Source organism: Podarcis cretensis (assembly GCF_951804945.1).
Source record: "Podarcis cretensis genome assembly, chromosome: 10".
NCBI lineage: Eukaryota > Metazoa > Chordata > Lepidosauria > Squamata > Lacertidae > Podarcis > Podarcis cretensis.
Genome location: NC_137179.1, coordinates 12735494 through 12748209, shown reverse-complemented (window position 1 = coordinate 12748209; position 12716 = coordinate 12735494). Strand labels below are relative to the sequence as shown.

General features: G+C 42.6%; 1 protein-coding gene across 33 annotated transcripts in view; it reads left to right on the top strand.

Annotated features, from left to right (window-relative positions):
• C2CD5 (C2 calcium dependent domain containing 5) overlaps window positions 1-12716 on the top strand; it is an 88414-nt gene that overhangs the window by 61850 nt on the left and 13848 nt on the right. For all 33 annotated transcript variants that reach the window (XM_079992190.1, XM_079992182.1, XM_079992160.1 and 30 more), the window contains 5 exons: window positions 1454-1517; window positions 6665-6726; window positions 8493-8591; window positions 9835-9924; window positions 12068-12155. In XM_079992190.1, coding sequence (XP_079848316.1) covers window positions 1454-1517; window positions 6665-6726; window positions 8493-8591; window positions 9835-9924; window positions 12068-12155 — 403 coding nt within the window. The remainder of the gene's footprint in view (window positions 1-1453; window positions 1518-6664; window positions 6727-8492; window positions 8592-9834; window positions 9925-12067; window positions 12156-12716) is intronic.

Below are 12716 nucleotides of genomic sequence, written 5' to 3'. Positions count from 1 at the left end.
ATATAGCTGTTCAGAATTTTGTATTTTGGTTTTTTGGTGAAATTGTTGCATCTGCTTTCTGACCAAGGTCAGAGATTCAGCTAAGGAACTTAGTAGCTAAGGGGAAAATGGAACAAAATATTTAAGGGACCTAACAGGTTTAGGGAAATGAAAACTGAAAGAGCAGTCTGTGAGGAGAATTTACTGTCTGGTGGTCCAAAAAGTTGGGAGGGGATGCCTTTTCCTCTCTTATTTGTATTTTGCTTTAATGCACGGGTGTCAAACACAAGGCCCGCGGGCCAAATCCGGCCAGCCAGACCTCGTCATGTGGCCCGTGTAGCCGCCGCTGCCTGCAGCCTTCACCTTTTATTATCGCTTTTTTTTTTTTTGACACAAGAAAGCCGCCTCTTCAGCGCATGCGCGGCAGCCTACAGGCCAGAGAACGTCTGCCCTCTAGCGGCACCGGCCGTTCTACACAGGAAACCTCCACTTTACATGCATTTAGGAAACCTCCACTTGTTTTTATTTATGATAATAAAGAGTGGACACATAGTCCTACAGATACAACCGGCCCTTTGAGGGTGACCAAACTGCTGATGCGGCCCCCGATGAATTTGAGTTTGACACCCCTGCTTTAATGGATAGCTAGTCAAAACTATTTTTTTAAAAACAAATGTTTTTCTAGAACATCTTTAAAAACTCTGAATTTGTTACCTCACACAAAAATCTTAAGTAAAAACTAAGTTTGTTTTGGGTTTGTGTCTTTGCCTTCTTATTCACCCCTCACCTAACTGCCTTACCACTCTGTCCAATGTGGAGATTTGGCTGCACCAGTTAAGAAATGTTGGAAAGAGATAGGGGAGGTGTTTAGTGGAGGGAGCCAGGGGAAAATGGTATCCATATGGTGCCAGTGGTAAAATTGAAGAAGGGGCTGGTTTAGCAGGTTTGTTTGCTTGCATCCCTTCCCTCTCACAGCCCAAACTACAGCTAGTGCCACTATAGATCAGGAAATAATTTTTTTATAAAGTTGGCACAGCTATTCTTTATGAAATAAATACATCTTTAAAAAAAATATGGACAGTTGTTTTATAATCATGAGCATTTAAAAATAGTCCCAAATCAATTAAATTGTCTTGAAGAGCGAAAAACCAGTTGAAATGATTTTGGCTGTGTTCATAATCACGCTTTCTCTTGAGCATGTTACATTTAAATTCCAGCTCAATTTGTCCAGGGGCAAACTTAGTCGTGATGCTGATTTTAAGCCTAACTGAAGTTACCAAACATGTTTTTAGGAGCAAAAAAGCCTTGGCTATACCTGTATGCATGTATATGTATACGTATATGTATACGTATATGAATATGTATATGTATGTATCTGTATGTATATATGTATGTCATACAGTATATGCTGTATTAATCTTGATAAATTCAATTTCAGAGTGCACAACATAATTTATATACTGTCTTTTTTCAGATTGATGATACAGATGCAATGGAAGATGTTCACTCTTTATTAACAGATGTCCCTCCACCTTCAGGTATGGTAAACATTGGTTTCTTATTTTGTTGACTTTAGACAATTCTCTCCGACAATAAACTGCCGATTCTCTTCATTTGATGAAGAACCATGTAATCAGGTATATTGGACATGTTCCATCCAAAGGTGGGGAAACCTTACTTTTGGATTGAACTGTTACTTGCATAAAGTGAACTGAAACTGTGTGAGACATTTAATGCTATATATCTGAATCACTTTTGTTAGCCTGGACTTTAGATCGATAATACAATGCCCTCTGAAGAGGATATTATCTCAGTAAGATTTACAGTGAATTTATAATGTAGGTCAGAATTATTACCCCCCATATTAGAGAAGTTTCTGAGGTTGAGAGATGATGGCTGCTTTAATATACAGTGGTGCCCCGCAAGACGAACGCCTCGCAAGACGGAAAACCCGCTAGACGAAAGGGTTTTCCGTTTTGGAGGCGCTTCGCAAATTTCCCTATGGGCTTGCTTCGCGAATTTCCCTATGGGCTTGCTTCGCAAGACGAAATGTCTTGCGAGTTCCTGCGGGTTTTTTCCCCTTTCCCCCCCCCCCTTTTCCTAAGCCGCTAAACTGCTTATCAGCTGATCCGCTGATAAGCCGCTTATCAGCTGATCCGTTAAAAGCCGCTAAACCGCTAATAGCGCTAATCCGCTAAGCTGTCAATGGGCTTGCTTCGCAAGACGAAAAAACCGCTAGACGAAGAGCCTCACGGAACGGATTAATTTCGTCTTGCGAGGCACCACTGTATATAATACAGTGGTGCCCCGCAAGACGAATGCCTCGCAAGACGGAAAACTCACTAGACAAAAGAGTTTTCCGTTTTGGAGGTGCTTCGCAAAACGAATTTCCTATGGGCTTGCTTCGCAAGACGAAAATGTCTTGCGAGTTCCTGCGGGTTTTTTTTCTTCTCCCCCCCCCTTTTTCTAAGCCACTTATCCGCTTATCCACTAAGCCGATAAGCCGCTAAAAGCCGCTAAACCGCTAATAGCGCTAATCCGCTAAGCCGTCAATGGGCTTGCTTCGCAAGATGAAAAAACCGCTAGACGAAGAGACTCGCGGAACGGATTCTTTTCGTCTTGCGAGGCACCACTGTACTGTCAACCCACAGACAGAAAACCAGATTCCATTCCGGTGCTTCTCTATCCTGCTTTGGCATCTCCTAACGCAGAATGCTAGTTTGATGCTCTGAATTAATACTTCAATATTGTTTTTAAGCCTGTTTTCCTCATCTAACTCCACAGGATTGATAACCTTGGATACATGTTAAATATTTGTCTAAAACAGGGTGGATTCATTTACAGTATCTCTCTAATGCTATCTCTTCTCGCACTGGCTGAGATAAAGGCAGAAAGACCAAACTTGCACAATCCTCAAAGAAGTGCTTGAGTCCTGCCTGGCTCTATGAGTGTGTTTTCGACTAAGTTGTTGAAGGATTGGTCGGTACTGCAATACAATCTACCAATAAGCTGTGTGCATTTCAGTAGCCGTTGTGTGGTGTTTGTTCCTTCAATATCGGGTTGCTTATAATGGCTGTGCCCTGATGAGGTTCCCATGTCCACAGAGTCAGATTAGAACAAGTTGAGGGTTGACTCTTTTCTGACATGCTTTGCAGCGTGACCCTGAAGGTCTGTTCTCCAAATGCTACTAATGTGACCAATCTTTTAAGTGTAGGTCTTTATGTGATTGGTCCCTGGATTAGCTCACTTTACTCGCCTTCCAACTTTTTAGGATTTATAAAATAAAAAAGAGATGACTTTCCTTTTTTTGTGCTGGCACCACAAATTAGAAACCTTCATATTACCTGCTGAAGGGTGATTAAACATGCTCAGATTAAGGGGATCCTAGCATTGATTCAAGGTTCTGCTGGTTAAGAATCCATCCTATTATTGTTGAGCAGTTGGTTAATAAATCTGTTGTGTTCATAGAAATTGTATATATTCTTGTTCACGGGTGGCTAATCCTTTTCAGGCCGAGGGCCACGCTGACCCCTGGTGAACTCTGGGGCTGCATGTAAAAGTGGCTGTGGTAATAGCTGCAGTTCTCAAGGCTTGCTTTCCAAAAAGCATTACCAGCAGCTGTTTTACACTATTTTAAATCATTCATTATAGCTCATAAAATTGCATTTGTTTAAAAGGACAAATTCTGAGGCAGTCTTTCAGGGGCTAACAAAAACCTTTTGACATTACAGTCATACCTTCGGTTAAAGTAGCTTCAGGTTGAGTGTTTTCAGGTTGCATTCCACGGCAACCCGAAAGTAACGGAAAGCGTTACTTCCGGGTTTTGCTGCTTGCGCATGACATCACGTTGCATGCGCAGAAGCAGACGCGGAGACGCAGGTTGCATTCTGCTCAGGATGCGAACGGGGTTCCGGAATGGATCCCGTTCGCATCAAGAGGTACCACTGTATAGTGTCACAGAAAGGGATCCATAGGAGCTGTCAGTAAAAAATGAAGTACAGGGGAATGGACATGTTTTGCAGGTAATAAAAAACCTTTTTGCATGGAGGACCAATTTTTTTTATTTAAAAATGCTATATTTTGGGGGGTGGTCTTGGTTACAAGAAGTCAGTGTGTGTGGATATGGCCTACAGTAAATCATAGAGTAGTCTTGCATACCATTACAAACCGTGCTGACTAGTCTGAGATTGGGACAGCCATACTTGCACCCAGAGCTGGACTGTGCTTTCTCCAGTGGAGGGTCCTTTAGTTCTGTTGCTGGAACTGGGAGTGCCTGAGTTGACCCTGAGGTTTAGAATGCAGAAGCCTTGCTGACAAAACTAGAAGCCCAGGCTCCTGTTATTTAATATTACTGTGATCTTGCTTTCCTCCTCTTGGCCTGGTCAGTGGAATAGTATTTTCTACTTGGCCTGTCTAAGGGATCCATGCTGCTTGCCAATCCTAGGAGCCAATATAGATTACCCCATTCTCATCTCTGCCCAGTGGTTGTGTATAGACAGTATGAGATAGCTCACCAAGCTAGGATCTCAGTACTAGTTGGCGGGGAGCAACAATGGGAGGCTGTTCTTTTGCTTTTGTGGGCTTCCGAGAGGCATTTGATTGACTGATGTTGGTAACAGGATACTTCCTACAGTTGATGGATATTTGATGCGATCCATTTGGGCTTTTCTGACGTTCTTCCACAGTCATGGTCATTCCCCCACCCCACTCTCTTATCTCTTGAAACTGCTTAACCTCCAGAATTTGAAAACACACTTGTACTTTGCACTGTTTGAGGCCCTGCAGGTCCAATAACAGATGCCGCTAACTTGTACTTGAATAAACTGCTGTCCGTGAACTGTCTTTTAGGTCGGTGGACAGAAAAGGTTTCAAAGTCAAACAACTAAAAAGGGTACAGTGGGTGGGGTGCTCAGCGTGCTGAAATGCTGTGTTCTTCCATTAACTTATCAGTTTCATGATTTTCTGCAGTGCATCACAACTGTATAATAGCAAGATTCTGTCCTTCCCACCACTTCACAGCCCTTGAGAATAGCAGAGACAAATGCAAAATATGTGGAAAACCTTTTGGATATTGCCTTTATATTATCTTTTAGTTACTTAGTTTTATATTGGCTGTTTATAAACCGCTTTGAGGACTGTCATGTCAAAATATTCAATACAAATTCTATAAGTAATAAATTATGCACAATCACACTTCATGGGCTAGTGAGTCTACCAACAACATCCGTAATAATTGTTATATTTTAGTGCCCATTTGTTTTCATTTCTCAACTTCCAAGTTGTCCACAATCTACTAGCCACTTGACACTTTTGATACATCATTTTGTAGTCCTCCCTCCAATATCGTCTTTCTTTCTTTAAACCCTTCCAGTATTTTTTGGTAGTCAGTTTCTCATATATAGGCTAGAATAGATCTATTTCTCTTGCTGCATTCCCTAATGGACTTAAGAGCATTTGTGGCTCTAGGAGTGCCCCCTGGTGGAATTTTTCAGCCACTATAGAGTGCTAGTGGGATTTATTTCTCATGAACACTTTGCAAAGTGTATTTTGTTGATTTTCTCTACAATTATGAGAACTAGAAGGTTGAAAAATATCAAAAAATTATCTCTTCTTATTCAATCTATCTTCAGTCACCTAGACTGAACAACTGATTGGATTTTGCAGTTATTATTTTTTAAAAATCTGACTGCAAGTACTTTCAAAGGAACCACCTTATACTGCGTTTGACCATTGGTCCATCTAGCTCAGTATGGTTGACACTGACTGGCAGCAGGAGTTCTCCATAGCCCTACCTGGAGATGCTGGGGATTGATCATGGAAGCTTCTGTTTGAAAAGCAAATCCTGTGCCACTGAATCATGGCCTTTCTCCAGTCCGGGATCTCTGGCTCATTATATTTTTACTGTTTTCCTGCATGGTTGCTTAAAATATGTAATCCTGGCCACTTTCACAAGTGGGATGTCAGGGACTGGCTGGGCAATTAGGAATGGTGGGAGGCTGCAGCCGGAGAACCCGCTAGTGAAGCCTCAGAAGAGGAAGGCTCCAAACCCAGGGAATGTTGGCGGCACATGGAAGACAGTCAGAGGATGAAGGGGTGCAGGCAGAATGGTTGAATGCTGAACAAGCAACAGGCTTGAGTGAGAGAGAGAGAGAGGAAGAAGAGGCAGAAAATGGCAGGAGTAGGGGAGGTGGGGGCTGAGGCTGCAACAGATTCACAGGAGCCTGCTGGTCCTACTGTATGCAGCTCTCCTCCCCCATTGTCTCCAAGCACTTGGAGAATTTTGCACGCAGCAGAATGACAAGCCTGGAGGTTGCAGCGGCCCCCTTGCCAGCAGAGTTTAAGACTGCAGGGAAAACAGCTGGATGGGGAGGAGACTTAGGGGGAAGTGATCAGATCATCAGTTCTGGCAAATTCTTCAGTGGGGCCAGTCTCACGTAGGATTTTCTTGTTTGTATTCTGTTTCCTTGAATAAAGAATCAATTTTACAGTTCAGCTCTGAGTCTCCATACTGACCTGCAGTTGAACCAGCCCTGACATTGCATTTTAAAAACTTTCTGTCTGATATATTACGCTAGTTGAAAATCTAGCTGTGAAACTACACAAAACTTGAAAGCTGATCATGTTATACAGCACCATAATAATGTTCTCTGCTATTAAAAATAATACCTTTTATGTGATTTGGCAGGATTTTATAGCTGCAACACAGAAATTATGCCTGGTATAAATAACTGGACTTCTGATATACAGGTAAAGAAAAAAGCATACAAAAACAAAAATTAAATGCCTTTTCTTTCATAGTGAAATGTATAATCTCAGACCTAAATAATGATTTGTGTCTAACACAGTGTTTAGCATTCATAAGAATAATTATCCATGTAAAAAAATTATAGGAGCAAGATCCCCCATACCATCAGTTCTTTATAAAAAATTAGGTGTCAGGGACATTAGGGCCCAGTGGTGGCACGATGGATTGTATCTAAAGGTGCCCTTCCACTCAGAGAAGGACCATTTTTACACCTTCCATTAGAGTCCCCTTCCTCATCCTGCTGCCCTCCAGATGTTTTGGACTACAACTCTTACCAGCCATCACCAACAACTGGAAGGCAACAGGTTGAGATGGGATATATTACAGTATTTTAATATTTTTTTGGGAAGCCGCCCAGAGTGGCTGGGGAAGCCCAGCCAGATGGGCGGGGTATAAATATATTATTATTATTATTATTATTATTATTATTATTATTATGAGATTGTTTGGCTTCTGCACTGCTGTGAAACCCACCTTAACAAATGAATGAGTGGACCTGAACATCTCTCTTCAACAAAGGTTTACAGAGCACTTTACAAAGATGCAAATAATAATAATAATACAACATAAGATCAAAACATAAATTGCAGTGGGGAAAAGGCCACACAAAGCAGGCGCAAAAAATACTGTTTTTAAAATTGGAGGAGGAAAAGTATTTGGTGCCCCAAATAAAATAGTTTGCATGCCCTGCAAGCCTTCCAGGCACCACATCTAAATGTGCCGCCTTCTCCTTGGTTGCTAGCCACTTCACCTCAGGTGGAGGCATTCAAACGAGAGCGCTGATAAGATATATTTTAATACACAGCCAAGTTGCTATGGGAGTAATTACTGTTCCATTTCCCTGGGTCCCAAACAGTATAGGGCATTATAGCTAAGTATTGCACTCTGAAATGCACCAGGAACCAATATTCAATATTACTGAGGTTTTGTTCCCGATGACCGGTCTCAGTTAGCGTCCTACCAACTGTGTTCTGTGCAGTTTTCAGTTTCTGAGCTGTGTGCAAGTGCAACATGTCCCCACCCTCATCTACCAGGTTACGGTAGTCTAATTGGAGCATTACCAGAGCATGGGTGACTGGCTATTTGGGAGAGGTCCCAGTTACTACTGGGACCAGCCTAAGCTGGTGAAACACATTATGTGCCACTGATGTAACTTGGGTCTGTTGTGACAGACCTAGGAGTGTCCTCAAGCTGTGAACCTGGTGTGGGTATGAGTGTAAACCCATCGAGAACAGTTTTAACACCATCAAGCAAATGAAGTGCTCATCAAGATTGAGTTTTGTTGTAGTACCATGTGAAGTTTTTGTGGAAAAATGCTAGTGGGTTTCTCCACTACCCCCCTGCACCTTCAGCTCACAGATATTTGAAACCAAACCTAAAAGTTAAACTCTAAACTATGTTCCTAATCTTTCCCTTCTCTGGTACAAACCCATGCCCCTCCTTTATATAAATACATAGCACATATAGAATTTACCTGCACATACCAACGCAGGTTCATGGCTCTTAGTTGTACTGTAAAATGGAACAGACAAGTTCTATCTGTGTTAAGTCATCCTGGATTTAAAACAACAACAACAGCAACAACAACAACAACAACAACAGCAACAACAACAACAAACTTCATCACCTCTCTCAACCTTAATTACTTATATGATCTGTAATAAAATTATATTTAAACAGTAACTCGTTTAATTTGTTTCTGCTTTAGATGTTCACATCAGTGAGAGTCTCCAGACTTAATAATGTTACCCTAACAAACCAAACACTCAACAAGACCTTTAATGATCTCTGTGAGAATCTGCTCAAGGTAAATGAATGGCTGCTGGAACTATGTATGTTTTTGAACTATTAAGTTTTTTTGCCAATGGTACGTAGAATTACTTTTCTGTCACTTCTCAGTGCCTACTTTTCTGCTTGTGGCAAACTGTGGAGTGGATTGCATAAACTAATACTGAATGGGACAATGCTGGCGAGCGGGTGGGCACAGCATTGTAGCAAACGGTTGTACTAGATGGCTACCTGGTCCATTCCAACTTTAGGTCTCAGGAAATCATATACAAATGTTAAATGGCACATAAGATAATGCAAGTCTACATCTATTTTCTTGTTAAGACACCAGAGTAAGTATCAGTGTATGTGATTCATTAGCTATCTACTTTAAAACATCAAGGGTGCTTTTCACCAAAACTACATTCCTGAAAACCACTGACAACATACAAATCCAGTAGCAGCACAACACCTGTGCCAGAGATGGAAGATTTCTTGCATGGGCATTTCTGGAGTTTGACCAAAAGCCACACATTCAGCATGGAGTGACAAAGGTTGGCAACTATACAGTAATTAGCAAAGTCATCAGATGATTCTTAAATGCCATTTTAATGCCACTGTAAGAAACTGAGTCTCTCCCCCGCCCCACATACATATTTGCAATATATATCTCCAAATGTATGAATCTTTCCAACATATCTTTTGCAAACCACTACAGGCAAGGGTCCAAGTATGCCAGAAACAGCATACTCAAAATGATTCATGCACACTTTAAAGGTAGATGGCAGCATCTGCTCACACTGATGTAGCTGAAGCAGGCTACAAAGAAATGAAACCCAGACTTCCACCAATTCAGAGCATAAAAAGGTAAAGGTAAAGGTACCCCTGCCCGTACGGGCCAGTCTTGACAGACTCTGGGGTTGTGCGCCCATCTCACTTAAGAGGCCAGGGGCCAGCGCTGTCCAGAGACACTTCCGGGTCACGTGGCCAGCGTGACATCGCTGCTCTGGCGAGCCAGAGCCGCACACGGAAACGCCGTTTACCTTCCCGCTGGTAAGCGGTCCCTATTTATCTACTTGCACCCGGAGGTGCTTTCGAACTGCTAGGTTGGCAGGCGCTGGGACCGAGCAGCGGGAGCGCACCCCGCCGCAGGGATTCGAACCGCCGACCTTTCGATCGGCAAGTCCTAGGCGCTGAGGCTTTAACCCACAGCGCCACCTGCGTCCCTTAGAATTCAGAGCATACTAGATACATAATATATACTAATTTCTTGTGTTCAACAGAGCCTGTATTTTAAACTTCGATCTATGATTCCTTGCTGTCTGTGCCATGTAAATTTTACAGTTGCTCTTCCAGAGGATGAATTAATTCAGGTAAGCCAGTCCATTCACCTTTTTGTATTTGAAGCTCTTCACATTAATCTGTGACAGGAGCAGACTTTGAAAAAGTAAAGCTGGTCAAGTCAGACACAGGTTATGCTGAAAGCTCCTTCCCAACCATTGAGTTTTACAATTTTGAGTTTAAAAGCTTGGACTGCTTAGCAAACAAAGTTTATGAAGATACTTTGGAGAATGACAGTTGCAATGCTCCTTTTGCTCAGTTGCTGTAGGACACACATTCTCAAGAATGTGTCTGTTTTCGGCAAGGCCCTGGACATAGTATATAACTTTGATAATTTAAATGTGTCTCCACAGAAATGTTCATGTGGTTCCATGTAATTGCAGTGCTCGTTGCCATTTCCTTTTAAAATATGTGTGGCCATGCTGTGAGCCTATTTTAGCAATTGCTGTATTTAAATGAGAGGTTTGACTGCATTCTAACCTTTTCAGTTATTTGCATGCCCCAGAGTATGGTGAAATCATATTTAATTAAATTTCTTTCTTTCAAAGTTGTTGTGAGGAATGCTGACAGAAACAAAACCTTACTATGATTACACTGTTGCATGCAAACTTAAAAGGTTTTTCAGATGGTTGTAATGCTTGTAATTTTTTTTTTTTAAAAAAATGTGCTGTTTTGTGGTTTGCTGCCCTGGGCCAGCTTGCGAGGAAGGCAGAGTAGAAGTTTTATAAAATCTCAAATCAGCCATACAAAATACCATTGCCTTGGATAGTTGCCTACCATTTTTCCTTTACACAGTCCCAGACATCTTTATTTCTAATTACAAGTTATCAAAATAGGCTCATTCAATGGAGTAGTTTGTATTGAAAGATCATTGAGTTGGATTCAGACTATTACAGTCATACCTGCCATCAGGTTCTGTTGATTTTGGGGGTGGGAGACAATGGGCTAGTCCAGTGATCAGACCCGATGCTGTCCCATGGTGCTAGTTTTGGATCTAGCAGATTCCAGGCTGCCACAGCCCCTCCCCCATTTGGGGGCTTTCTGCAGGCTGCTGGCAATCCAGCCTGTGGCACTTCTGGCCACTTGCATGTTTCGCAGGCAGAACAGAGAGTTTCCTGCCAGTGGGGTGACACTGGCATCACTCCATCGGTGGAAGCTAGCAGGGCTTGATAGAGGAAACCTCTGTCCAGTGCACACAAGCCTTAAAAAGAAGGCGAGATCAATTGCAACCTTAGGTTGGATCCAATCCATAGTGATTAGGTTATGATGTTCTGTAAAAGTTTTTGCTTTCAAACCTGTCTTGCACCCACTGCACCCGAAATGAGAGTCCGGGATTGGCAAGGCATAGGGCAAATCCTCACCTAATTGGACAGCCTGCCTGCTGCCCGGTATTTCTCTCTCCAGCCCCACCAGCTGTGGAATGTGCATAGGAATCCCCTGGCATCAGGGGTTCACCCTGATGTGGGCCGTTTTCAGGAAGGCCTCATCCAAGAACCTAGATGGGTGACGGGCAACCCTGCCCCTAAGCTGGGGCCAAGGCCTAATTGGTGCCCCCAATATTCCTTAGCCCTCTCCCCCCGCATGACTGATGTTCCTTCTGAGTGCCCTTCACTCACCAACAGATGTTCTGGCAATAAAATGCCAGAAAACATCCTGACTGATGAGGAAGGCAAAAAAATCCCCCCCAAACAGCTAAACATGTGGCGGGTAACTAGTGACAGCTGATGCCCATAGCAAGAGTATGCGACAGAGGGAAGGTGAGCAGGGAAGTCACCTCCAACACTAATGTGTCTCTGTGTGGCATGTCCAGTATTTAAATACTTGGTGTGGTCCACAGATGCAAAGTTCTGGTTCATGGCAAGTCTCTGTCCCCCAGGCGGTCAATTGAGCTTGGACTGGCACCCAGTGAGGGCCAGTGGAGGTGCACTTCCCAACACCTCTTCAAGCCCAGTTGGCTCCTTCACCCTTGAGCATGCCGTCTGCTGAGATCAGCAAGTGAAGATTTCCATTAACCACCAGTTAAGAAAAATGCCATGGTTAAGTTAAAAAGCAAAGTGTGAAGGTTTGCACAATGTGTGTCTGTATATCTCCCCAAAGTGTAGACGGGGTTAATTTAAAACTTTGAAATAAAGTCTAAGGAATAAAAACCTGACAACATTATATTTACAATTGCAGGTCACTGTTACAGCAGTTGCAATAACATTTGACAAACACCAAGCTTTGCAAGCAGCTAAAACTCCTGCAGAAAAAACATTACAAAGAGGTAAACACATTGCGGAACTTAAAACTGTCAGCTCTTGCCTGTTATGTGTGCTATAATTGTTCATTGTCACAGCCATCTCAGGATGTCCATTCATTAAATTGGGCCTAAGTGGGTGTCATTAGGTGCAGCACTGCAGCCTAGACACCCTTTCCTAATGTTGCTGCAACATATTTCATCTTTAAAATCATTACGGTCAAGCAGCTTTTATCATTCTCAGGTTTGCTTTTAACCACTTCTTGCAGGCTGTGGCATATTTCACAAGCAAGTGAAACAATCATACATTTATGCTGCTCACACACACACTGGGATGGTGATGATGCATGCAGATGCTGGGGGTGGATTGAAACTAATGTATTTAATCCCATGCCTTGATTAAGATCGATTAATTTAATTGTAGTGTGTGCAGTGGCTTACAGGGTGTGAGTCTGAGAGTAAACTGCATTAAAGTGCCCTGCGTTCATGCCTCTGGGGAATAGAATTAACATCAACTGAAGCAATACCTGTGGCTAACCTTAAGGCGTGATATCTCAATTTAACTGGTGATTTTTCCAGAGGGGCACA